General features: G+C 43.3%; 1 protein-coding gene across 2 annotated transcripts in view; it reads right to left on the bottom strand.

Annotated features, from left to right (window-relative positions):
* The window catches only part of C1QTNF1 (C1q and TNF related 1), a 47,472-nt gene that overhangs the window by 12,618 nt on the left and 8,440 nt on the right, over nt 1–26,414 (bottom strand). The window contains exons 1-3 of one of the 2 annotated variants that reach the window (XM_033960266.1): nt 24,674–24,782; nt 17,546–17,766; nt 13,940–14,088 (exon numbers count right to left, since the gene is read on the bottom strand). In XM_033960266.1, coding sequence (XP_033816157.1) covers nt 13,940–14,088; nt 17,546–17,754 — 358 coding nt within the window. In that variant the 5' untranslated portion in view covers nt 17,755–17,766; nt 24,674–24,782. Of the gene's footprint in view, nt 1–13,939; nt 14,089–17,545; nt 17,767–24,673; nt 24,783–26,414 lie in introns of those variants that run through there. The other variant, XM_033960265.1, reaches the window with a different exon arrangement.

Here is a 26,414-nt window from a genome sequence, read left to right as displayed (position 1 = left end):
CGGGACCGAGGTCAAGCTCACCGGCCTGTAGTTTCCTGGGTCACCCCTTGAACCCTTCTTGAAGATGGGCGTGACATTCGCTATTTTCCAGTCCTCCGGGATCTCTCCAGTTTTTAAGGATAGGTTGCATATTTGTCGAAGTGGCTCTGCTATTTCGTTCCGTAGTTCCTTGAGTACCCTTGGGTGAATGCTGTCTGGACCCGGCGATTTGTCACTCTTTAGCCTGTCTATCTGCCTGAGGACATCCTCTTGGCTTACCTCTAAATTGACCAGCTTAACGTCTTGGTCTCCATTTACGATCTCCTCAGGTTCCGGAATGTTGGTTGTGTCTTCTCTCGTGAAGACTGACGTGAAGAACTCATTTAACTTGTCCGCTATCTCTTTTTCATCTTTTACCACTCCCTTTCTGTCTCCATCATCTAAGGGTCCCACTTCCTCCCTTGCCGGTTACTTTCCCTTAATGTACCTGAAGAATGATTTGAAGTTTTTTGCTTCCCTCGCCAGTCTCTCTTCGTATTCTCTTTTTGCTTTTCTAACCACTCGGTGACACTCTCTTTGGTGTTCTTTGTGCTCCTTTTGGTTTTCCTTTGTTCGGTCTCTTTTCCATTTGTTGAACGATGTTTTCTTGTCACTTATCGCCTTCTTCACTGCATATGTTATCCACACTGGGTTTTTAGTTCTATTTTTTTTTCACCCTTTCCTGAACTTGGGGACGCACAGGTTTTGTGCTTCGTGCACAGTGTCCTTGAGTAGGTTCCAGGCTTTTTCTACGGACTGCATTTTCCTTGCATTGCCGTTGAGTTTCTTTCCCACCATTTTCCTCATGGCATCGTAATTCCCTTTTTTGAAGTTGAGTGCTGTCGTTGTAGTTCTTTTCACCTTTGGTGATCCAATTTCTAGCCTGTACTGGATCGTGTTGTGATCGCTGTTTCCTAGGGGGGCTAATACCGCCACCTCCTTTGCGGGTCCCCCTAGTCCGTTGAAGATTAGGTCAAGAGTGGCATCTCCCCGTGTTGGCTCCGTGACCAGCTGTTCCATGAAACAGTCCCTCGTGACCTCCAGGAATTTGGTCTCCCTCGTGCAGTTTGAGTGCCCAATATTCCAGTCTATCCCGGGGTAGTTGAAGTCCCCCATCACCACCACACTTCCGCTTTTGTATACCTGCCTTAGTTCGGCCTCCAGGTCCTGGTCGATTTCCTCCGGTTATCCAGGTGGGCGGTAGTACAGACCCAATTTTATGTCAGCTCCAGTTCCTCCAGGCAGCTTAACCCATAGTGATTCCAAGCCATCCACCCTTACTTTTGTTTCCATCCTGGTTGAGGGTATGGAGTCTTTTATGTATAGCGCTAATCCTCCCCCCTTTTTATGCATCCTGTCTCTCCTGTATAGTTTATACCCTGGTATGGCCACATCCCATTTATTGTCATCAGTCCACCACGTACCAAGTACTTTAGGCAGTGGCGTACCTAGCATATGTGACAACCCCCCATCTGTACAAAAAACATGATTTTTAGTAATAATCCACAAGTCACACATGAGTACCTAGGAAAAGGCTTCAACCTATTATATATGCACTAGTGTTTAAGCCCGTTACATTAACGGGTGCTAGAATATATGGCTGGCTGTCTTTCTTTCTTTATGTCTCTCTCCCTGCTCCTGTTTCTTTCTTCCTTTCTTTCTGTCTTTCTCCCTCCTGCAATTTTTTTCTCTCTCTCCCTGGCACCCTTTGCCTGTCTGTCTTTATTTCTGTGTCTCTCTGGTCCCCTGTCTGTCTTTATTTCTGTCTGTCTCTCTCCCTAGCCTCCTTTGTCTGTCTGTATTTCTTTCTGTGTCTCCCCCCCCCCCCCCACTTTCCTTTGCAGAAGCAGCAGTGCTATTTCCCTTCCCCTCCAGATCCCTGTGAAGTAGTAGCAGCATTTCCCCCCACCCACCCCCCATTCCCTTCTCTCGCCCCCCCCACTTTCCTTTGCAGAAGCAGCAGTGCTATTTCCCTTCCCCTCCAGATCCCTGTGAAGTAGTAGCAGCATTTCCCCCCACCCCACCCCCATTCCCTTCTCTCCCCCCCCCCCCCCACTTTCCTTTGCAGAAGCAGCAGCGGTATTTCTCTTTCCCTCCAGGTCCTTGCTGAAGCAGTAGCAGCATTTTCCCCCACCCCCCATTCCCTTCTCTCCCCCCCCCCACTTTATTTTGCAGAAGCAGCTGTGATATTTCCCTTCCCCTCCAGATCTCTGAGAAGTAGTAGCAGCATTTTCCCCCACCCACCCCCCCTTCCCTTCTCTCCCCTACCACCACTTTCCTTTGCAGAAGCAGCAGCGGTTTTCCCTTCCCCTCCAGGTCCCTGCTGAGTAGTAGAAACATTTTCCCCCACCCCCCATTCCCTTCTTACCTTGAGCTGCCCTGCTCCGTTTGGCCTCTCCCCCTTCCCTTCCCGTGTGCTGGCCTGCTGCGGTTGAAGGTTTTTTTCGGCGACTCCTCCTGTTAAAACTCCCCCCCCCCCTCCCGCAACCGCTCCTGTTCAAAGCGGCCTGCTGAGGTTCGCGGCCGCTGTAACGAACCTCGCAGGCCGCTCTCCAACTCGGTAGCATGTTCCCTCTGACGCGATTGCGTCAGAGGGAACGTGCTACCATGTGGAGAGCGGCCTGCGAGGTTCGTTACAGCGGCCGCGAACCTCAGCAGGCCGCTTTGAACAGGAGCGGTAGCGGCTGTTGCAGGAGGATTGGGGGGGGGGAATTCGTGAGCGGCGGCAGGACCATGAGGCGGGATTGAGTTTTTCGGCTTCCCCTATCTGGGGAAACCGCCGTGCCGAACTGAGCTGCGCGTGGGGCCGTAGTAAGCGCGGGGCATGCTGCAGTCTTGGCGGCCACGGACATACGGATCATGGAAGCACGCCGATAAGACTGCGCATGCGCCGCCTACGGTTTTATTATATAGATAAACATACCACTTTTTAGGGACAGTGCATCCACTGAGAATATGTTTTAATGTTTTTAAATAATTTTTATAAATATTTTTAAATAATTTTTAATAAATATTTTTAAATACTCTAAATGACTAAATCTTCTACAAGTAGATGCAACTGTTCCTTAGTATTGAAAAACACCAGCAACTGAGCACTTATCTCAATCTCTTTTCATGTGCTTCAATATTGCCTTAGCTTCAGATGTTACATTGTTTGCTGTTACATTGTTGCCACTGCCGTTGTTCACAGCCGCCAGAAGTTTTCAATAAAGTTTTCAACTTCTGGCGGCTGTGAACAATGCTTAATGCTCTTGCCGTTGGCCCTGAAGCAGTGGAATAAAACATTGTATCCATGAAACGGCAGTGGCAACAATGTAACAGCAAACAATGTAACATCTGAAGCTGAGGCAATATTGAAGCACATGAAAAGAGATTGAGATAAGTGCTCAGTTGCTGGTGTTTTTCAATTCTAAGGAACAGTTGCATCTACTTGTAGAAGATTTAGTCATTTAGAGTATTTAAAAATATTTATTAAAAATTATTTAAAAACATTAAAACCTATTCTCAGGTTTTTCTGGCCAATGACTGGAGCTAAGGAGCTAAATCTCAGTCTGTGATCAGGACTGTGCGTAGGCTCCGATTCGGAGGCCTTTTCCTGAGTCCATTTCTTATAAGACATTATAGAAAGCGATGTCAGTGGATGCACTGTCCCTAAAAAGTGGTATGTTTATGCATATATAATAGGTTGAAGCCTTTGAGCCACTTTGGGTGATATCTCTTGAGTAATTTTTACCTAGGAAAAGGCAGCATCTTACATATTGCAGTGAGCAGTACATCAATACACCCATTGTAAAACTAAACAAGCCAGACCAGCACAGATCAATCCTACACCGTCAATCCTAACAGAAAACCATGTCTTTCGAACACACAGATCACAGAAAACACCTTCGCCTAGTATGGAATATGTCATCACAAACTAACCCCTCCCCCTTTTACAAAACTGTAGTGTGGATTTTAGCCACGGTGGTAACAGCCCTGACGCTCATAGAATTCTGAGCATCAGAGCTGCTACCACCACGGCTGGCGCTAAAAAACGCTCCACAGTTTTGTAAAAGAGGGGATAAAATAGAAATACATAGACAAAGGTTAAATTGAACCATCAAGAAGCTGGACTCTGCATACAATGCAACACCACAGAAACAGTGACACATGTCTCCTAAAGCAATAAATAAATTTAAAATTTTTGTTCTACCTTTGTCTTCTCTGGTTTCTGCTTTCCTCATCTTCTTGTTACTCTCTTCCTTACATCCACTCTCTGCTGTCTCTCTGCCCCTATATGGCATCTTCTCTCCTTCTAATGCCCCTTCCAGAAACTGTATACCTCCCCCTTCCATCTCTCCTTTCACCCCCATTGGTCTGGCATCTCTCTCCTCTCCTTCCCTCTCCCATATCTCTCTTCTGCAATCCCTTTCTTCCCTCATTTTCCTTTTCAATTAATTTTCTGCAGCCATCTAGATTAAGTTCTTACTACCCTCTCATCAATTTCCTTTTTTACTGTCTACCTACAGCTCGCCACCTCTTTCCCTCACCCCCTCCAGTATTTCACTAACTCAATCCTTTTCCCCCCATCATGTGCCCTCTTTTTAATTATCCCCTCCTTCCATCATGTGCACTCTTTCTCTACCCCTTCCATCTAGCTAAAGAAGCACTGCCTGGGCTTTGCAGTCCCCAGTTATGTCTCTAGCAGGATATATATTTCAAATCTGTTATATTCTAATGACAAAATAGAAATAAAATGATTTTTTTCTACCTTTTGTTGTCTCTGGTTTCTGCTTTTATCTTCTTTTCACTCTTTTCCTTTCAGCATCTGCCCTGTCTCTTCAATCCAGCATCTGCCCATTCCATCCATTGTCTGCCCCTTACAGAAACTGTCTGTCTCACCCTGCCATCTCTCCTCTAGACCTCCCCTTTGGTCTGGCATCCATCATCATCCCTCTGTTCCCTCATGGTATGGCATCTTTCTCCTTTCATCTCTCTTTCCCTCCCCCCTGTGGTATTTAGCATCTCTCTCTTCTCATTTCCTCTGCTCAGATTTGATATCTCTGTCTCCTTCCCCGTTCTCTGACATCTCTCTCTCCTCTCTCTCTTCCCTTTCCTTCTCTGGTCTTCCTTCTTCTGTCTCCGTCTAAATTAAATTCTTTCTTACTATGCAGTCCTCAGTTTCCCTCTTTTCACTGTGTCTACCCACAACATGCCACCCCTTTCCTTCACCCCTCCACTATCTCACTATCTTCTTCCCCCATCCAGCATATGTCCTTTTTCTTTATCCCTCCTTCCATCCAGTATGTGTTCTCTTTCTCCACTTCCATTCAGCATTTGCTCTCCCTTCTCCCCACTTCCATCATCAGCCCTCTTCTCTCTCCCCACTTCCATCATCTGCCCTCTTCTCTCTCCCCACTTCCATCATCTGCCCCTTCTCCCCACTTCCATCACCTGCTCTCTTCTCTTTCCCCCTTCTCTCCACTTCCATCATCTACCCTCTTCTCTCTCCCACTTCTCCCAACTTCCATCATCTGCCCTCTTCTCTCTCCCCCTTCTCTCCACTTCCATCATCTGCCCTCTTCTCTCTCCCACTTCTCCCAACTTCCATCATCTGCCCTCTTCTGTCTCCCCCTTCTCTCCACTTACATCATCTGCTCTCTTCTCTCTCCCCCTTCTCTCCACTTCCATCATCTGCCCTCTTCTCTCTCCCCCTTCTCCCCACTTCCATCATCTGCCCCCTTCTCTCAGTCTCTCCATCCACCACAGGCCCATCTCTCTCCCTTCCTCTCACCTTTCTGATTTTGGCAACAAGATTGGCAACGCCCCACGCCCCCGCAATGACACTTAAGATCGGCAACAGGCCTCCTTCTACCCCCGGCATCAACAAAACTTCAGATCGGCAATGCGGTGCTCAGTCCAAAGCTTCCCTCTGACTCAGCTTCCTATTTCTGCCCAGACAGTTCAGTCAGAGGGAAGCTTTTGACTGAGCACCGCGTTGCCGATCTGAAGTTTTGTTGACGCCGGGGGTAGAAGGAGGCCTGTTGCCTCTCCTCAAAATTGAATTATGTAACCAGCTCCACTAATTGTAACCTTCTTCCTGGAAATGTCCAGTTATCTTCTGATGTAATCCACTTAGAACTGCAAGATACAGGCAGAATAGAAGTCAGTAATGTAATGTAATGTAATGTTGATGCTGGGGGTAGAAGGAGGCCCGTTGCTGATCTTAAGTGTCATTGCGGGGGGGGGGGGGCACATTGCCGATCATGAATTGTGTCGTGGGGGGAGGGTGCCGATGCCGCTCATCGCCATTGCAGCCCAGACACTGCTGATGGCCCCAATGTGATCTTGCCTGCCCTGCGCAGACCGACATCGGACGACCCGGACCTGGCTGGCTGTGCACCCCTCTAAGGTGTGCACCTGGGGTGGACCGCTACCCCCCCCCCCCCCCTTGGTACGCCACTGACTTTCGGAACAGATGTTTTTAGGTGTCTCCTAAAATCCTCATAAGTATTAGCAAGCATAAGTAATTGTTCCAGATCTTTATCCCATAATACTGCTTGATATGAGAAAAGATGTTGATGATGACTTTTAAATTTATATCCTCTAACCGATGGAGAAACAAAATTCAAGTTTGAGCTTCTCTTATGTCTATTGGTTGAAAAAGAGAAAAGGTCAGTAAGAGTCCACCTGGTCTTTCATGGTTAGGCCCTGGTCTAGTATTACACCCAATACCTTCATAGTTGATTGGATAGGGTAACTAAGTTTATTGATGCACAGTGGTGTTTTAGTATCAAGTGGGTGTGATGAAGCTACGAAGAATTTTTTTTTTAATGAATTAAGCTTCAGTTTAAATTCAGTCATCCATTGTTCCATCAGATTTAGTACTTTTGTTGCCATAGGAGTGACTTCAGAGAGAGAGGTAGCGAATGGGATAATGATCATAGGGTCATCTGCATAACTAAATAATTGTATTCCCAGTTGGGACAGTTGCGCACCTAATGATGACATGTAAACATTGAAAAGCAATGGGGATAATGGTGACCCCTGCAGAACACCAGATGGATTACTCCAGGTATCAGAGAGATTGTAATGAAAACGTACTTGATAAGGAAACCTCGGAACCAGTCTAACACCTCTCCTCTGATACCAATTGCATCTAAGCATTGTAACAATTTCCCATGGTCTTCTAAGTCGAAGGCAAAGCTTATGTCGAATTGCATGATCAGGGCATTAAGGCCCCTACTAAACAAGGAACATAAATTATCCAAGATGGCCGCAATTACTGTCTCAGTGCTAAACAGAGGTTTGAAACCAGATTGAGTTTCATGTAAAAGAGAGAACTGATCAAGATATTCCATCAATTAGGTATGTACCAATCCTTCCATGATTTTTACAAAAAATGGAATGGATGCTACTTAATGATTCTTTACGATTTTTTGGAATTGGGGTTATTATAATGTGACCTTATTAGTAAGAAATTTTCCATTTTTTAAATTATCGGTCAAATAATTCAACAAAGTTAGTTTAAAGTCTATTGGGGCTGCTTTCATAATTTCTGGGGGATAGGGGTCCAAAACGCAGTATGATTTAGTGCAGTGTTTTTCAACCTTTTTACATCTATGGACCGGCAGAAATAAAATAATTATTCTGTGGACCGGCATCAGTCCGTGGACCGACAGTTGAAGAACACTGGGCTTAGTCGTGGGCCAGACTCCGCCCATCTCTACCCAATCTCCACCCCAGACCCTGCCCCCATAATAATACTAATTGTAACACTATTTTTTCCATTCATTTTTCACAGATACACAATATAATCTTATTAACAACACATAATGGTTAACCACAACATTAATTACACAAAGCACACTGACAGCAGATGTAAATTCTCAAAATTGGCATAATTCAATCACTAAATTCAAAAATAAAATCATTCCCCCCTACCTTTGTTGTCTCCCTCCCTCTATGTTATGCCTTACCTTCTGGCCTGCTCCCGCCTGGCCATTTTATGTCCCCCCTCCCCCCGGTATTATCTTCAGGCCGGCTCCCTCTTCCTCACTGATGCAGTGCACAAAGCTGCGGGCAGTGGCTCCTTGCACGTCCCATGCCTCATCTGGAAGCCTTCCCTCTGATGTTGCAACGTCAGAGAGAAGGCTTCCTGTTCAGGCGCAGAACACGTGTAGGAGCCACTGCCCGTGGCTTTGTGCACTGAATCAGTGAGGAAGAGGGAGCTGGCTCGAAGATAACGCCACATCGATCGCACCGTAGACCGGCAGTTAAAGAACACTGTTTAGGGCCTGATGCAAATGCTGGCCCTGTGGATTGGCAGGAAATTTCTGTGGACCAAAACCGGTCCATGGACCGGTGGTTGAAGAACTCTGATTTAGTGTACTTGTTATATAATTTGATATAATTATTCCATTCTAAATCTTGAAAGGAGTTCCAGATCATATCAGCTAGTATTTCATTTCTTTGTACGTTAACTATTTGCTGTTCATATATGTCGTTTGTCAAACAATTATTTCTTAAGTTTTTAATTTTTGAATCAAAATGCTGTGCTAGATCATTTGCATGAATCGAGTGTAGTAGTGTGTGGTGTCAAATAAATTCGTAACCAAGTTGAACAGTTCTTTTGTATTGATTCCTTTCCAGTTTGTATTGGATGAGACAATTTTGGATGAGTACAATGCTTTATGTTTTTCTTTTATCAATTGTTTGTAGATTTTTATGTTGGATCTTCAGTTGTTCCAGTCTGACAATTTTCTCATTTTTTTCCAGATTCTTTCCAATCGTCTTATTGCTTGTTTCATTTTTAAAAGTTAATTTTCATCCTCCTAGAAGCAATGTTAAAGAACCGGTTTTGTTTCAAAGGCAGAGCTAGCAATAATACACTGGTGCCAGTTAACTATCCTGTTTGCTAAGGAAGGATCTTCCAACCAGGCCACCTACCTCTCCGAATCCTGTTTAATTTCCTGAAGGCATCAGCTGCCCTAGAGAAAGATCTTATCAGGTTCTGCTTATCTCTTTTTGAAGGAGGATCATAAGTAGGGTTACCAGATGTCTGGTTTCTCTGCATATGTCCTCTTTTTGAGGTCTCTATCTGGCATTTGGGTAGCTTTTAATTTTACTACTTTTGTCTGGGAAAATCTGGACATCTGCCATCATTGGTTTAAACACAGTGTATTGCTGAGGGCCTGTTAATGAATAGTTGTAACAGTGGTTAGCAGACCTGGGTTTAAAGAAGGTTTTGTACAAGTTCCTGGAGGCAAAGTCCATAGTTTTCTATTGAGATAGGGGATCGGTAGCATGGAATGTTGCTACTCTTTGGGTTTCTGTCAGGTACTTGTGACCTGGATTGGCCACTGTTGGAAGCAGGAGACTGGGCTAGATTGACCATTGTCAGACCCAGTATGGCTACTCTTATTACATTACATTACAGATTTATATTCCGCCATTATCTTTCGGTTCAAAGCGGATTACAAAAAGAGTTATGGAAGAAGGGTTACAACGTTAGATCAGAGAAGGTTTCCAAGAGAGGGAAAAGTAGGATCTGGGGTTAGGGAGGGGATGGTAAGCTTTATCATGGTATTAAGCTTTATTAAGGGATTTCTTGAAGAGTATAGTTTTTATTTCCTTTCTGAACATCTTGTAGTCTGGGGTTGTTGTCAACAGGTTGGAGACTTGGTTGTCTATCTTCACTGCCTGAGTGGCCAGTAGTCCGTTGTATAGTTTTTTCCGTTTTACTTCTTTGATTGGGGGGTAAGTGAATGGGGTGTGTGTTTTTCTATGCCTGGTAGAGGTGGTTTGGATGAGGCAGTCATTTAAGTAGGTTGGGATATTTATAATAAAAAATCTCAATATTATCGGCAATCAATCATCAATACGAAGAAACAATATTATACGAAAAAAATTTCTAGTACCAAAAATTCATCAGCTCTGTTCAAAATTCTTAAACAACTAACTTCCTTTAAAAATAAAAAATTAGTCTTAACCGAGGACACTCCAACAGCTCAAGCTTTAGCAAACTATTTCCAAGAAAAAATTAACTTAATCAGAACAAAAATTTCCAATAATAAATCTACTGTCACTAATTTACCAAGCCTGACCAATAATGATAACATTTTAACTAATACACAATCATTTCATACTACTCTATCTAATTTTCGCCTTCCAACTCTGAAAGCTTTGGAAAACTTACTACACAGCATTAACATTAAAGGCTCCAAATTCGAACCTATCCCTCCATTTTTCCTTAAACGTCATTTTAATGTTTTTGGACCATATTTACTTCAAATTATTCACACTAGTTTGTCCACAGCTAAAATCCCTCCCGATTGGAAACATTCTACTATATTTCCAATTATCAAAGATCCAAAGAATAATCTGGACAACTGTTCTAATTACAGACCAATAGCAAACCTCCCTTTTTTATGCAAATTAACGGAAAAAATTGTATTTCAACAACTATCAGATTACGTAGATAAAACACGTGTTCTTCACCCAAATCAAACCGGTTTTCGCATAAACCATTCCACAGAGTACTCATTACTCGGCCTCATTACATCCATAAATTATTATCTTGACCATCATAAATCTGTTCTTCTAATTTCATTAGATCTCGCTGCAGCATTTGACACTATCGACCATCACCTTTTATTGAATCGTCTTTTTTCTATAGGTGTGGATGATCACGTCCTTGAATGGTTCCAATCATACTTTTCTGAGCGAGCCGCGACAGTTCAATTTAATAATTCAAAATCAAAATCTATTCATTCAAACTTTGGTATTCCTCAAGGCTCCATTTTATCGCCTCTATTGTTTAATATCTACCTGTCCCCTCTCCTGACTCTCTGCCAATCAATAGGGTTCACAGTATATGCTTACGCGGACGATTTCCAACTATTGCACCCCATAGAATCAACTGACCAATCTGAGATTCAGTCAATTAACCATAAACTCAGTATAGTTTATGACTGGTTAAATTCTAATAAGCTCTCTTTAAGCATTTCAAAATCTAATACTCTTTTATTCCCTGAAAAAGAGGGGGCGCAACTAATCTCCCCAGTTACTATCGATAACACCCCACTTGCACCGACTACAACTATAAAAATTTTAGGGGTCCTCATAGACAGCAGGCTTACTTTCCGTCCGCAAATAAGCGCCTTAGTCAAAAACTGCTTTTACAAACTAAGAATGATTCGAACACTGGCTCCTCTTCTCGACACCAGTTCCCTTAACGTACTGATTCATTCACTTGTAATCTCAAAAATAGACTATTGCAATTCACTTTTAAAAGGAATATATCATAAGGATTTGAAACGTTTACAGTTAATTCAAAATACGGCCATTAAGTTAATTTCAAAAGCATCAAAGTACGATCATGTTACCCCTCTGCTAAAAGACGCCCACTGGTTGCCAATTTCACATCGGATAACTTATAAAATAGCTCTTTTAACATTTAAAACCATGCAAACTAATTCTCCAGCTTTCATTGATAGATTATTGATCCCTTATGACCCACCAAGATCTTTGAGATCCATAACCCAATCTAACCTTAATATCCCTTCATTGAAGATGATTGGCACACGTCGTACTACCATTTTTTCGGTAACAGCCCCAACGATTTGGAATTCTCTTCCGTTGTATTTAAAAATGGAAAATAATCTAACATCATTCAAAAGCAAATTAAAATGCTTCCTATTTAAAGATGCTTTTAACTGAAGTTTTACTTTATCTTAAATTTAATTTTAACTGACGTCTTAATTTTAATCTCTTTTTTACTTTTTTTAATTAATCTCCCTGCCCTTTTGTTTTTTCCAATAATGTCTCTTCCATTTACTATAACTATTGTATTTCTCCCCTCTTTACCTTGTGTGTCTTTTGTTCGTTCGTCCACAACAACTTTGTATGTATTATAGTTCGTCTGTATGTATTAATTGTAATATTGTTTGTCTAAAGGAAAAATTTTTTTTACTCTGTACAACGCTTTGTAGAATCGATAAGGCGTTTAATCAAATAATTAAAATAAACAATAAACAATAAACAATTTATAGTTTTAAATAGGAATCAGTAGCATTTAAATTGTATTCTTTCCTGGATTGGAAGCCAACGTGAATCGATGTATGCCTCAGTAATGTGATCTTGTTTTTTTCAATGAATAGACGAGTCTCAGAGCTGTATTCTGAATTGTCTGTAGTTGTTTAATCATTATTGCAGGTGAGGTAGAGGATGTTGCAATAGTCTAGGATACTTAGGATTAGAGATTGTACTAGGAGCTGAAATTGTGTTTTTTTGAAGAATTTTCGGACTTGTCTAAGGTTTCTCATAACTGCGAAAGATTTCTGTATTGTTTTGTTAATTTGTGGTTGCATGGTGCAGCCTCTGTCAATAGTCATACCTAGAAGTTTTAGGGTGGTTTGCAAAGGGTAGTTGATAGAGTTGATTTCTAAGTTGGTTATGGTTGGGATTTTGTTATTTTCTAGGAGGATGAATTTAGTTTTGTCTGGGTTGAGTTTCAATTTGTGGTCTTCCATCCAAGTCGTAAATGTTGCTAGAGTTCTGTGTAGTGTGTCTGACATTAAGAGCATTGGTTGGTCGAAAGGAATGAGGATGGTGATGTCATCAGCATAGCTATAAGAGGATAGGCCTTGTTTGTTCAGGTAAACGCCAAGAGAGGCCGTATATAGGTTGAAGAGAGTGGGGGACAGTGGGGACCCTTGTGGAACGCCACAGGGGTTGGACCAAGGTTTGGATTTTTCTTTGTCTGATTTTACTTTGTATGTTCTGGATTTTAAGAAACCTTCAAACCATGAGTATACTTTATCTGAGATGCCTATTGAGTCCAAGATTTGCAGTAGGATGTTATGGTCTACCAGGTCAAATGCCGCCGTCAGGTCGAACTGTATGAGCAGCATTTTTTTTTCCAATGCTAAGGTGTTGTCTTGCTGTGTCGATAAGGGAGCCTAGTAGTGTCTCTGTGCTGAAGTTAGTTCTGAAGCTGGATTGCATGGGATGGAGTAAGTTATGGTCCTTGAGACAGTTGGTGAGGAATTTGGCCACTAATCCTTCTGTTAGTTTGATATATAGAGGTATTGAGGCTATTGGTCTGTAGTTGGATGAGAGGTCTGTTGGTCCTTTTGGGTCTTTTAAGATTGGGGTGATGATGATTTCGCTGACGTCATTCGGGAAAATGCTATCTGTGAGCATGGTTTGTATCCAGTGTAGGAGTAAGGTACGGAACTTAGTGCTCGCTGATGACAGGAGATATGGCGGGCAGTGGTTGAGTTCACATGATGCGTGGCTGTACTTATTGTAGAGTTTGTTGAATTCGGTCCAATGTATCTTAGGGAATTGGGACCAAGATCTGTCTGCAGCACAAGATTCATTTTCTGTGAGGAGTATTGTGACTTCGAGTAGGTGGGTTGGGTTACTAATGAGAGTAGCTCTGGTGTTTGTAATTTTATTCTTGAAGTGTTCAGCTAGGAGGGAGGCTGAAGGGGAGGAGTTATGTTAGTGGTCAAATAGGGTATGGTGTTAGTTAGATCTTTTAATATTTGGAATAGTTTTTTGGTGTCTTGGGATTCCGTGCCTATTAGGTTGGTGTAATGTTTTTTTCTCTTTTCTTTTATTAGAAGTTTGTATTGTTTGTTAATTTTTTTCCAGGTGGTTTTCGTGTGTTTTCGGTTTTCTTATGTTCTTATATAGATTTTAGCATAAACCCTCTGATGCTTATGGAAAAGACCAGCACATGAGATAACAAATGGAAATGTTACTGTCTGTCTTCTCTGAATATATCTACAAGGGGTTCTTGCTTTAGTTAACTGTTCCAGCTCAGTCCTGATCCTCTGAACTTCAACTCTATCTCTTTAGCCGTTCTCAGAACTAGATAGTTACAGAGCTCAGGAGAGGCACCGCCATGTCTTATCAAATAAGTCCATCTTACCTTTCAACAGAGTAATATTAATTTGGGGAACTGGTTGGTATACAGGATACACAGGTACGTGAGCAAGGGGATCACAGCAGCGCACACACTGGGAGGGGGGAGATGAAGAATGTGAATTTGCAGTTGTCCCAGCTTGCTCTTCTTCAACCCTGTAAGACAGAAATCAAGGAGAAATATTAATGGGAGAGTATTATTCTCTACCACTCCTAAAAAGAAAACGCTGTCATTTAACCCCTCAAACACCATGCTGGATCCCACTCCTTTGCTAGTATCCACTCTCCTATCCAGGGCCATGTTGTATCCACCTCTCTACTCCCACCCTGACAGCGCTACATATGCTGTATCTACTAGAGTGGTGCATGGAAATGGGGATTGAGGGAATGGAAGAAGGTATGGAAAAAGTTCCATGGGATTAAGAAGTTGCTGTAGGATTTCCACAAGAGTTTAGTCAAAATCTCTGGTGACTCCAGATTGAAGCTTGGAATGCACTGAGAAGCAATTGGAGCACCAGAATGAGGCTTGGAACATATGGAGAGAGGCAGCTGAAGCATCAGAATGAGGCTTGGATCACTCATTGGTTGAATAATGAAGTCCATCTTAAAAAAAAAAAAAAACCACCATGGGAGGCTGTTGGGGTTGGGAGGAAACAGAGGGCTGCATGCAAGTAAATTACATAGAAACATAGAAGATGACGGCAGAAAAGGGCTACAGTCCATCAAGTCTGCCCACTCTGCTTACCCACCCCCTAATGACCCAATTTTCTTATCTTGACCCTCGTAGGGATCCCACATGGGTATCCCATTTATTCTTAAAGTCTGGCACGCTGTCTGCCTCGATCACCTGCACTGGAAGCTTGTTCCAATGATCAACCACTCTCTCTGTGAAGAAATACTTTCTGGTGTCGCCATGAAATTTTCAGCCCCTGAGTTTGAGCGGGTGCCCTCTTGTGGCCAAGGGTCCCTTGAGAAAGAAAATATCATCTTCCACTTCAACATGTCCCGTGAGGTACTTAAATGTTTCGATCATGTCTCCCCTCTCCCTACGTTCCTCAAGAGTGTAGAGCTGCAATTTGTTCAGTCTCTCTTCATACGAGAGACCCTTGAGCTCCGAGATCATCCTGGTGGCTGTCCGCTGAACCAATTCAATTCTGCGCACATCTTTACTGTAATGTGGCCTCCAGAATTGCACACAGTACTCCAGATGAGGTCTCACCATGGCCCTGTACAACGGCATTATGACTTCAGGTTTTCGGCTGACGAAACTTCTATTGATACAACCCAATATCTGCCTTGCCTTAGATGAAGCCTTCTCCACTTGATTGGCAGTTTTCATGTCTGCACTGATGATTACTCCTAAATCTCGTTCTGCTGAAGTCCTAGTTAAAGTTTCTCCGTTCAAGAAGTACGTCCTGCATGGATTTCCGCTTCCGAGGTGCATGACCTTACATTTCTTAGCATTAAAGCCTAGCTGCCAGGTTGAGGACCAACTTTCCAATGTAAACAGGTCCTGCGCCATATAATTCTGTAAACTGCATTCACTTACTATATTACATAGTTTGGCGTCATCGGTGAATAGTGTTATTTTACCTTGAAGCCCTTGAGTCAGATCCCCTATGAATATGTTGACTCCTGCAAGTACGGGTGGGGGTGGAATGGATCTTAGGTAGTGGGTATGAGTCTCCCACCCTGTAGTCCTCTCCCCCACTACTGTGCTAGATCACCTCTCTACTTCCACCCTGCTAGTGCTACATATACTATATCCACTTCCTCACCCACCAGCATTGCCTAGCCCCCTTCCCCACTGGTATGCTGTATCACCTCTCTACTCCCATCCTACCAGTGCTACATACACTGTGAGTGGAGGAATAGCCTAGCGGTTTGTATAATAACATGAGAACCAGGGGAACTGGGTTACCAGATTTTCCATTTGGAAAATCCGGACACCTAGTCCCACCCCCAGGCCTGCCCAGTTCTACCCATCCCCGCCTCAGCCCTCATGTGTGGATGCCCTCCTGCCCAATGGCGATTTCATAGAAGCTTTTCAAAACCCGGACAAAGTATATAATTGTATGTAAACTGCTTTGATTATAATTACAGAAAGGCAGACTATCAAAATTCATACTCTATCCTGTATCCACTCTCTCACCCAGCACCACTATGCTGATCTATCACTAATCATTTCCATAGCACCAGTAGACACACGAGGGGGTGCTGGAAAGTTCTCAGCTCAACCAAGAAGAGAATGTTGTGGATAGGTTTCAATCCATGATCTGAAACAATGTCAAAACAGAGAATTTAATTTCTACAAACTGGCACTTAATAAAATAAGATACTCTCTTTTCAGCTAGAGAGACAAAATAACACTCAGAATTTAGGAAGCTGGTTGGTTGGCCTGAGAACTTTTCAGCAACCCCTCGTATATATTAATTAGAGATATCCTGAAAATCTGACTGGTCATCTCTAGTTCCCTTTTGATTCCTTGATCTTGTAGGGATATTTCCGTATTCACACCTGAAGGTTAGGCCTCCATGATGTCATCAAGCCTGAACCATTGTTTCAAGAATATCTCTCTGCAAGCAACTTTCCAGCATGAATTTTGCAAGAAGTAAGAAGAATGATGCATTATGGGGATGTACCCGAATGTTGCTATTCAAGGGCATTCATCTGTGCTTTAATAATGGGACAGTGTGAATCTTGAAGAAATTATTCTGTTCTTATCTGTCTAACGGCCCTGGGTCTTCCAGCATATATGATACTTTATACAGAAAGGCTATTCATCAAGTTCTGTTTCTGGATTGGTCCGAGGAAGTCATCTGATGAGATTCAAGAAAAGAAAGGTGCTAATTAATTAATAATTAGTTAGTCTGTGATAAGGTCCGGGGAAGCTCAGATCTGCTCACAGATGTTCTAATTGTAAACTTTTTCTTTCAATAATTAGACCTGTAAGTTACCTCGTGTGATTCTCTGCCTAAGAGATAGAAATTCGGACATTTAAAAACTGTTCTGAACTTAGCACAGATAAACGGAACTTATTGCTGATGATTTATAGCCTCATCAAGGATTTTCAACACGTGTAACTTTTACAACGGTATTCCTGACGTCTTCCAGCTGACAAAAAGTTTTCTCTTCCACCTAATCGTGCCGGAGAGGCTAATTAAGGGTGAGCATACGGAAATTACTTTTATTAGCTTGGGAATTAGATAGGAATCAATTATAAAGGTAAAGGGTTGAAAAGTTACCTGGGTGATAATATAATCATTTGCTAATCAGGGATTATTATTATAAGGAATAGTGTGTGTTTAACAAGAAGTTTTACTTAGTTGTCTAACCATTAGATTGTGATAATCATGTACTGAGTTTCATTTGTGTAATTAGATATTTTGAACAATATTTAGATTCTGCAGCTGGCTTGTGAATTATATTTTTCTATTTTCATAATAAAGATATTTCTCATTAGCCTGGGTTTGTGTCGTATAATTAGACCATGATATTTGAACTTGAATAAAAGGTTATGGTTTTCTCTAGACCACTTAACAGAAACGTAACGTGTTTATAATACTGCTAAGTGAACCATAAATCCTTCTACAATCTGCACACATGGTCTCACCTGGAAGTTGGGTGCTGCTGGAATGGAGTCGACGATGTCATAGTCTCATGTGGCTGGTTCTGAAGCTGCTCTTCTCCCTGGGGGTTTTCTGGCTCCCTCTCAGGTCGAGAGGTATAGTAAGCTTGCGTCAGAACAGTATCAGTTGGCACTTGCACCAGAATAAGGAGACAGGAGATGATCAGCGACCCAGGGACCAAAAGGTAGGTCATTGTGGAAGTTTCCTGTGAGGATCAAACAAAAGAAGGAGAGATCATTACTGTTAGGGGAGAAGAGAAAAGAAGGAGAAGCATCCCAAGGCTGCATATGAAGCTGCAAGGCCCAGCTGATCACTGTCTGTTTCTCTTTGCACTGTGGTATCACACATCCTGTTTGTGTGCCTTGTTTTACCTTCTTTTCTCTGGGATTGTCCCAGGTTTTCTTTAGTACTAATCTTAAATCTCTACGGGCCTTACTTGTATTGTGAGATTTAATTCAACCAGAACTGTTCCTGTATGGAAATACATCTTTACTCCAACTACTGACCTCCCAGCCTCATAAGTGGTCCCCTAGAGGAAAGAGCTCAGCATAATTTGGAATAAGGTTTATGTAGCATTAAATATTTCACATGATTACAACACTACATCAAAGAGCTTCCAGTCTGTGTTTGCATGAAACAGAAGTGGTTTGTACCATTAGATGCACTGCCACAGACACAAGAATGCCAAAGAGAAGCCTGGTTGTGGGTGAATGAAAGGACCGAGTAAGGCACTAAGCTGTCTACCCTGTTGCTATAGCCCAGACTTTTCAAGTAATGAGTTTGGGAAAGCCCCTAAGGCAGATGGTTTCCCCAATGGATAAAACTAGTTCTGAAAGCAAAGAGTGAAATATACAGTATACTGATATTTGTCAACATTTGCTTATTTCTGATCTGAAGAAGGATCACCTTTGAAAGCTCATTATAAAATGCGTTGAGTTAGTCCAATAAAAATATTTCCTTTATTTCTTTATATTACCTTGAAAGCAAAGAGAAAGATTCAGGCTGCCCTGGTAAGGTACTGAGGAAGATGGAAGCAAAAGGGCACTGCCCTGCACTGCCATAAAAATAGCAGGAGTTCATGTCCCATGGTGCCACGCGGGATACAGGCATTAATGCTCCGCGTCAGGCATGCCACGCAGAATTTCCAATTTCTTGTTCAATGCATCTACAGCCATTTTCATGCTCTGGGGCAACCATGATTACACTATTATTACCCCAATCACTTAGTATTATAAAGCTCTTTGAATATTGTGTGTATATATATGAAATAATTTATATTCAGCATATCCTACAATTCTACGCGATTATAAATTATTCAGGTACTCAAGCATTTTTCCCTAACTGTCTCAGTGGGCTCCCACTCTATCTAACGTACCTGGGGCAATGGGGATTAAGGGTCACAAGGAGCAGTGCGGGATTCGAACCCACAACCTCAGGGTGCTGAGGCTGTAGCTCTAACCACTGCACCTTTTATAATAAACTGAATTCATGGCTACCTGATGAGCACTCCGATTTTAAACATCCTCCTTGGTGGTGAAAGGGATGGGATTTGACATGCCACCTTTCTGTGGTTACAATCACAGTAGCTAAGGCAGTGAAGGGTTAAGCGACTTGCCCAATCACAAGTAGCTGCGGTGGGAATCAAACCCAGTTCCCCTGCACTATTAGGCTGAGGAGGTGTCACTGGTGGTTGTTATGATGTCATTTTCCTCAATTCCTCAGTTTTCTCTTCTGAGCAGGGACTGTCTATTGCATGTTAAAATGTACAGCGCTGCATACTCCTTTCAGTGCTATAGAAATAATAAATAGTAGTAGTCGTAATTTACTGGTCTCCAACTCTGAGTGTGTGTGTGTGTGTGGGGGGGGTGCATGTTGAAGATCCGGTCCCTTGAGACTCCTTAATTCCTCAGTTTAGATGTCTCTGACTCTGCAGGAGGTGAAGGAGGTTTTGCTCAGCTTCTGACATTCTAGGGGAGAGGGAAGATCTTATCCCTTGAGATACCTCAATTCTCTGATTCTGCAGGGAAGAAGATTCTATACCTTGAGATTCCTTGGTTTACTGATCTCTGACTCTGAGGGGAAGAAGATTCTATACCTTGAGATTCCTTGGTTTACTGATCTCTGACTCTGCAGGGAAGAAGATTCTATACCTTGAGATTCCTTGGTTTACTGATCTCTGACTCTGTGGGGAAGAAGATTCTATACCTTGAGATTCCTTGGTTTACTGATCTCTGACTCTGTGGGGAAGAAGATTCTATACCTTGAGATTCCTTGGTTTACTGATCTCTGACTCTGTGGGGATGAAGGTTCTATACCTTGAGATTCCTTGGTTTACTAATCTCTGACTCTGTGGGGATGAAGGTTCTATACCTTGAGATTCCTTGGTTTACTGATCTCTGACTCTGTGGGGATGAAGGTTCTATACCTTGAGATTCCTTGGTTTACTGATCTCTGACTCTGTGGGGATGAAGGTTCTATACCTTGAGATTCCTTGGTTTACTGATCTCTGACTCTGTGGGGATGAAGGTTCTATACCTTGAGATTCCTTGGTTTACTGATCTCTGACTCTGTGGGGATGAAGGTTCTATACCTTGAGATTCCTTGGTTTACTGATCTCTGACTTTGTGGGGATGAAGGTTCTATACCTTGAGATTCCTTGGTTTACTGATCTCTGACTCTGTGGGGAAGAAGATTCTATACCTTGAGATTCCTTGGTTTACTGATCTCTGACTCTGTGGGGAAGAAGATTCTATACCTTGAGATTCCTTGGTTTACTGATCTCTGACTCTGCAGGGAAGAAGATTCTATACCTTGAGATTCCTTGGTTTACTGATCTCTGACTCTGTGGGGAAGAAGATTCTATACCTTGAGATTCCTTGGTTTACTGATCTCTGACTCTGTGGGGAAGAAGATTCTATACCTTGAGATTCCTTGGTTTACTGATCTCTGACTCTGTGGGGAAGAAGATTCTATACCTTGAGATTCCTTGGTTTACTGATCTCTGACTCTGCAGGGAAGAAGATTCTATACCTTGAGATTCCTTGGTTTACTGATCTCTGACTCTGTGGGGAAGAAGATTCTATACCTTGAGATTCCTTGGTTTACTGATCTCTGACTCTGCAGGGAAGAAGATTCTATACCTTGAGATTCCTTGGTTTACTGATCTCTGACTCTGTGGGGAAGAAGATTCTATACCTTGAGATTCCTTGGTTTACTGATCTCTGACTCTGTGGGGAAGAAGATTCTATACCTTGAGATTCCTTGGTTTACTGATCTCTGACTCTGTGGGGAAGAAGATTCTATACCTTGAGATTCCTTGGTTTACTGATCTCTGACTCTGTGGGGAAGAAGATTCTATACCTTGAGATTCCTTGGTTTACTGATCTCTGACTCTGCAGGGAAGAAGATTCTATACCTTGAGATTCCTTGGTTTACTGATCTCTGACTCTGTGGGGAAGAAGATTCTATACCTTGAGATTCCTTGGTTTACTGATCTCTGACTCTGTGGGGAAGAAGATTCTATACCTTGAGATTCCTTGGTTTACTGATCTCTGACTCTGTGGGGATGAAGGTTCTATACCTTGAGATTCCTTGGTTTACTGATCTCTGACTCTGTGGGGATGAAGGTTCTATGTTTCGATTTTCATCAGTTTCAACTTATTGTGCCATAGTACATGAACATATGTCTTCTCTACTCAAGGACTCTAACTGTGGAACTCCCTCCCACTAACCCTTCAGTTACAAACTTCCTTGGATAAATTTAAGATGGCCAGTAAAACTTTTTTTATTTCAAGATGCTTTTATCAGCAGGTAATCAGATACACTGTACCACTCCCTTCCTCATATGTTTTATTCTCACCCTCTATTCTATCAGTCATTGTAATTCTACCCCTGAACCTACTCTCTACATGTCTATGTGTACAATAATATAACTCTATTTTCTTATTTTATGTATAAGGTTGGAAGCTGCCCAGAAGGTCATCCACTGGGTGGAAGAGTAAACTCTAACTCAACTTGGAAACTTGGAGTTTAGCAGTTTCTTACTCTGCGGTGGATGAAGATTCCTCAATTCTTCAGTTTACCAGTCTGACTCTGCGGGAGTGAAGATCCTGTCCCTCGAGATGCCTTGATCCATTGATTTATCAGTCTCTGACTCTGCTGAGGAATTTGTTGGGTTCTTTACAATGTCCTCCCAACTCACTGTCCTCTTGTTCTCTCTCTGCCATGTTTTAACCCCAACCCTGTTCTGTTGGTCCCCTTTTTGCCTCTTCTTCTTTCTCCCTTTCCTTGCCTCCAACTAGCTCTATGGTATTTAAAACATGCCCCTCATCCTCCCAGGCCACTCTAAAGAGCCCCACTGGCTCTATGACCACTGTAAGCATCAGAAAATATATGCAGAGGGGCAGACTATAGCAACCTAAAGACCCTTTTACAAAGCTGCCGCGGTAAATGCATCAAAGTCCATTCAGTTCCAATGGGCTTCGGTGTCCTTACATAGTAACATAGTAAATGACGGCAGATAAAGACCATAAGTTATACTCATTCAAAAATACATGATTAGATTAATTTGTCTCTTCTTTGATAATTCTGGGCCGTAGACTGTAAAGTCTGGTCTTGTCCTAGGTTCCAAAGGTTGAAGTTGGCGTCCAAGCTCACTCCAGCCTATCCAACCATCCTGTTGTTTGCAGGACATGTACCGTAAAGTCTGGCCAGTAACATCCTCCTGTTCCATATTAGTGGAGTTCACATTGATGCTCACCTCAGCCCATCCTACACCGAATCACCATATATGGGACACAGATCACACAGGTCTGTCCAATACCGGCCTTAGTTCTTTACGTTACATCCTTCATTTTCTAATTAGAGATCCTCTATTTTTATCCCACGCTTTTTTAATTCCATCAACTTCCTCCTCTCTGCCACTTCCCTCGAGAGGGCATTCTAGGCATCTACCACCCTCTCCGTGAAGAAGAATTTCCTAACATTACTCCTAAGCCTTCCTCCTTGTAACCTAGTTTTATAATTTTTTCTTCTCTGGCCACTCTAGCTTTGTGAAAGGGGTCCAAAGTTTGCATTTGGAGGCCTTCCCAAAAATTGACCCTACTACTAACAGGGCTTATAAAGGGATTAGGGAGTTAGTTATTGTGCAAATGATTAAAATAAGCATGGACACTGAACAAGTGACTAGTGGTTTAAGAGTTCAAAGCAGCCTCAAAAAGGTGGACTTTTAGCTTAGATTTTAAAAAGGCCAGCGACGGAGCTTGATGTACTAACTCAGGAAGTCTATTCCAGGCATATGGTACAACAAGATAAAAGGAACGGAGTCTGGATTTGGCAATGGAGGAGAAAGAGACAGCAAAAGATTTTGTTTCACTCTCTGCCATCCCTGCATTTCCACAGCAGAATTCCTTTATCCCAATGGGAATGAAATTACAAGTTAAAGGCGATGTGAGAGCCAATGAAAGAATAAGAGACGCTTCGCCAGCCCAATCTCACAGCCAAAGAGCAGGCCTGCAACCACTGGTTTTCCACCAAAGGTGCCAGCCCACAAGCCAGTTATCAGGGGCAGCAAAGAAGGGGGGAGGGTCCACTTGCAGTCCTACTCAGTTTTCTGCCATGACACCCCCAATTTTTGGGGGGCACTTTATGAAATGGTTGGAGGGGGGGATGAGGGTCACTGGAGTCTTCATTTGAATTGATGTCCTGGCGAGCAGCCTTATATTTCTTGGAATAGGAACCACAGAACTAACATTTTTCTTAAGTGAGTCTCTGACTTCCAGACTGTCTGACTCTCCTCCTTTACCCTCTATCTTTTTTCTCTCCTCCCGCTTTTATCTTTCTCTCTTCTGCTCCACTCTTCTCTCCCCCTCCATATTCATGAAAAGGGGAGGGGGGGGTCATAGAACTGAGGTGTGAGACAATTTTATTTATTAAATTTTCTATACCGTTCTCCCAGGGGAGCTCAGTTTACATTAATTTATTCAGTTATTCAAGCTTTTTTCCCTACTTGTCCTGATGGGCTCACAATCTAATGTACCTGGGGCAATGGGAGATCAGGTGACCCTCCTAGGGTCGCAAGGAGGAGAGTGGGTTCACACCCACAACCTCAGGGTGCCGAGGTTGCAGCTCTAACCACATTGCCATACTCTCAGACATAGGGCTAGATTCACAAAGCAAACCGATCGTGGTTTGCGACCCCTTAGCGACCAAATTTCCCTCCGGCCCGATTCACTTACCTCTCTGCCGACCATCCTCCAATTCGTGCATGCAGATGAGGTGAAACACATGCAAAGTAGGCAGGGACACGATTCACAACACAAAATTTCACATCCGACTGGGCTGGATGATCAAATGAAGAAGCAACTGCTGGGGACCAGTCGAAAACGTCTTTTCAAACCTGCACTCTGCCCTGCTCTGCTCTGCAATCTCTCCTGCCTGCTTGCCCCGAGTGCCACCCTGCTCTGGTCTGAGGGGTGGAGGGGGGGGAAGGTCTCTCGCCTCTGGCTGCAAAATTAAAGGGTGAAAATGCATTATTTTTCATTAAAAAGTGACCGAATGCCGCCCTGCTCTGCCCTGCACTGCGAGCCCGTGGTTTTAATCCGTGGGCTTTAAGCGGATTAAAACCATGGGCTCAATTAAAAAATAAAGATATGGCAAAGCGAGCCGAGGCTCGCGAGAGCATGGGGAGCGCAGAGCGGCAGGTGACCGACTTGTCCGGTGACCGACTTGTTGGTGGGGGGGGGGGAAGAGTCGCCAATGGGGAGTCCAAAAAAACAAAAAAATGGACACAAAACGCATGTGCAGACCATCTGCAGGGAAAACAGATGGTCTGCGCATGCACAGGGATCGCACACCAGCAATCCGGGCAGGCAGAAGGGGGCATTTCTCTGATCACCCCCATCTGTATATTTAACTTTGCAGAATTCGTCGGACCTGCCCAGATCGGGCCTGATCTGGCAGGTTAGTGAATCTGGACCATAGTATGGTAAAAGACAGTATGGTAAACATTGGCAAAACAGCAAATGACAAATCATGGTATGGTGAGACATAGTTCAATAAAACATAGCACGGTAAATGTAGTATTACAAAAAAGATATGAAGACAGGAGTTACCCAGTTAACCAGGTGGATTTGTGATGGGAGCGAGAAGGGTGCAGACTGGCTCTGCCCAGTCAACCCGCTACCTCTGCCTGGCTGGTTCTGGAGTCCAACAGGACGAGATCCCAACAAACACTGAACAACAGAGAAAGCAGTGGGAACGGACAGTGAGCAATCTGCAAGAGCCAGGACATCCAGTAACATGGACCCCACACAGTACTGTGTTTCAGCGAACATAAGCGCCTGTGTCAGGGGCCACTGTAAATTGGAATTCATAAAGCAAAACGGCTTCTTTGTTGATGCATAAATCCAACCCAACAGAGTACAAGGTTTGTGCGTCCAAGAAAAAAAGGCACCAAAAGCAAGGGACAACAGAATAAGGGATTAATCAGAGTGAAGTGAGACCAGTTCAGGCCAGAGCCAAGGGGGGAGGGACGGAAGGGCATAGGATGGTATCTGGATAAGGGGATGAGGCGAGAGCTCAGGTCTGCCCGAGTTATATAAGTCACCTAGGTAGGGCTGATGTAGAAAGCTATCATGTGCAAAGTGGTTCAATGCAGAAGTGAAGTCACAGAAGTTAACAGGAGATTTGAACACATGCTTAATGCCAGAAATATACTGCCGGGTCTAAGGCAGCAGAGAAGGGTTAGTTGAGAGGATTTAGGGCAGGATGCACCGGGTTGGGGGTGATTTGGATTTGCCAGGCTATGCTCAGCACAAATAGCATGCAAAGGATATGCACCCCAGGTGAAAGGGGAAGAACCTGTGCCTGGCGTCCGTGCACAAAAGCAGCTCCCGATTGCCGCAGCTCTCAAGCATAAGAACATAAGCAATGCCTCCGCTGGGTCAGACCTGAGGTCCATCGCGCCCAGCAGTCCGCTCACGTGGCAGCCCAACAGGTCCAGGACCTGTGCAGTAATCCTCTATCTATAGCCCTCTATCCCCTTTTCCAGCAGGAAATTGTCCAATCCTTTCTTGAACCCCTATTACTCTGCCCTATTACATCCTCTGGAAGAGCATTCCAGGTGTCCACCACACGTTGGGTAAAGAAGAACTTCCTGGCATTCGTTTTGAATCTGTCCCCTTTCAACTTTTCCAAATGCCCTCTTGTTCTTTTCTTTTTTGAAAGTTTGAAGAATCTGTCCCTCTCTACTCTCTCTATGCCCTTCATGATCTTGTAAGTCTCTATCATATCAAAGCAAGTTTCTTTCCATTTCACACACGATATTGACGCAGCTGTTGTTTCTGTTTTGTGTAACAGCTGCATTCTGACCACACAAAACGTGCTCCAGACCTGCTGGAAAACGCTGCCCCGTAAGAGGTGAGCATTCCATTCTGTGCATTACAAGGGCTGCTCTACTTTAAACATGCAAGAGGTGGTCCCTGCTCAATTATGACAGACACACTGGTGACTCAATATATGCTGTTTATGTAGGGAAATACAAGGGGATGAAGAGGTAGAGAGGGTTAAGAACATAGGAATTGCCGCTGCTGGGTCAGACCGCTCACACAGTGATTATAGAGGGAATGACAAACTAATATGGTGCTTTAAGCGCAGCTTTGAAAAAGTGAGCTTTCAGCTGGCATACTGGTGGGAGTGGGAAGGGGTCAGGGATCACTGGGAGAGTGAAGGGGGGGTCATGTTTACATCCTTCTGCTGGTCATCTGTCCAATTTGGGTACCTTTTTGGCACTTATTCGTTATTCAAACAGGTCTAGCCCCAAACGTCCAAACTGCGCCCTGGACATATTCTTAA

This window comes from Geotrypetes seraphini, chromosome 10 (genome assembly GCF_902459505.1).
Source record: "Geotrypetes seraphini chromosome 10, aGeoSer1.1, whole genome shotgun sequence".
NCBI classification, from domain to species: Eukaryota; Metazoa; Chordata; class Amphibia; order Gymnophiona; family Dermophiidae; genus Geotrypetes; species Geotrypetes seraphini.
The sequence above is the reverse complement of the archived record's forward strand: the minus strand, read 5'-3'. Positions and strand labels throughout refer to the sequence as shown.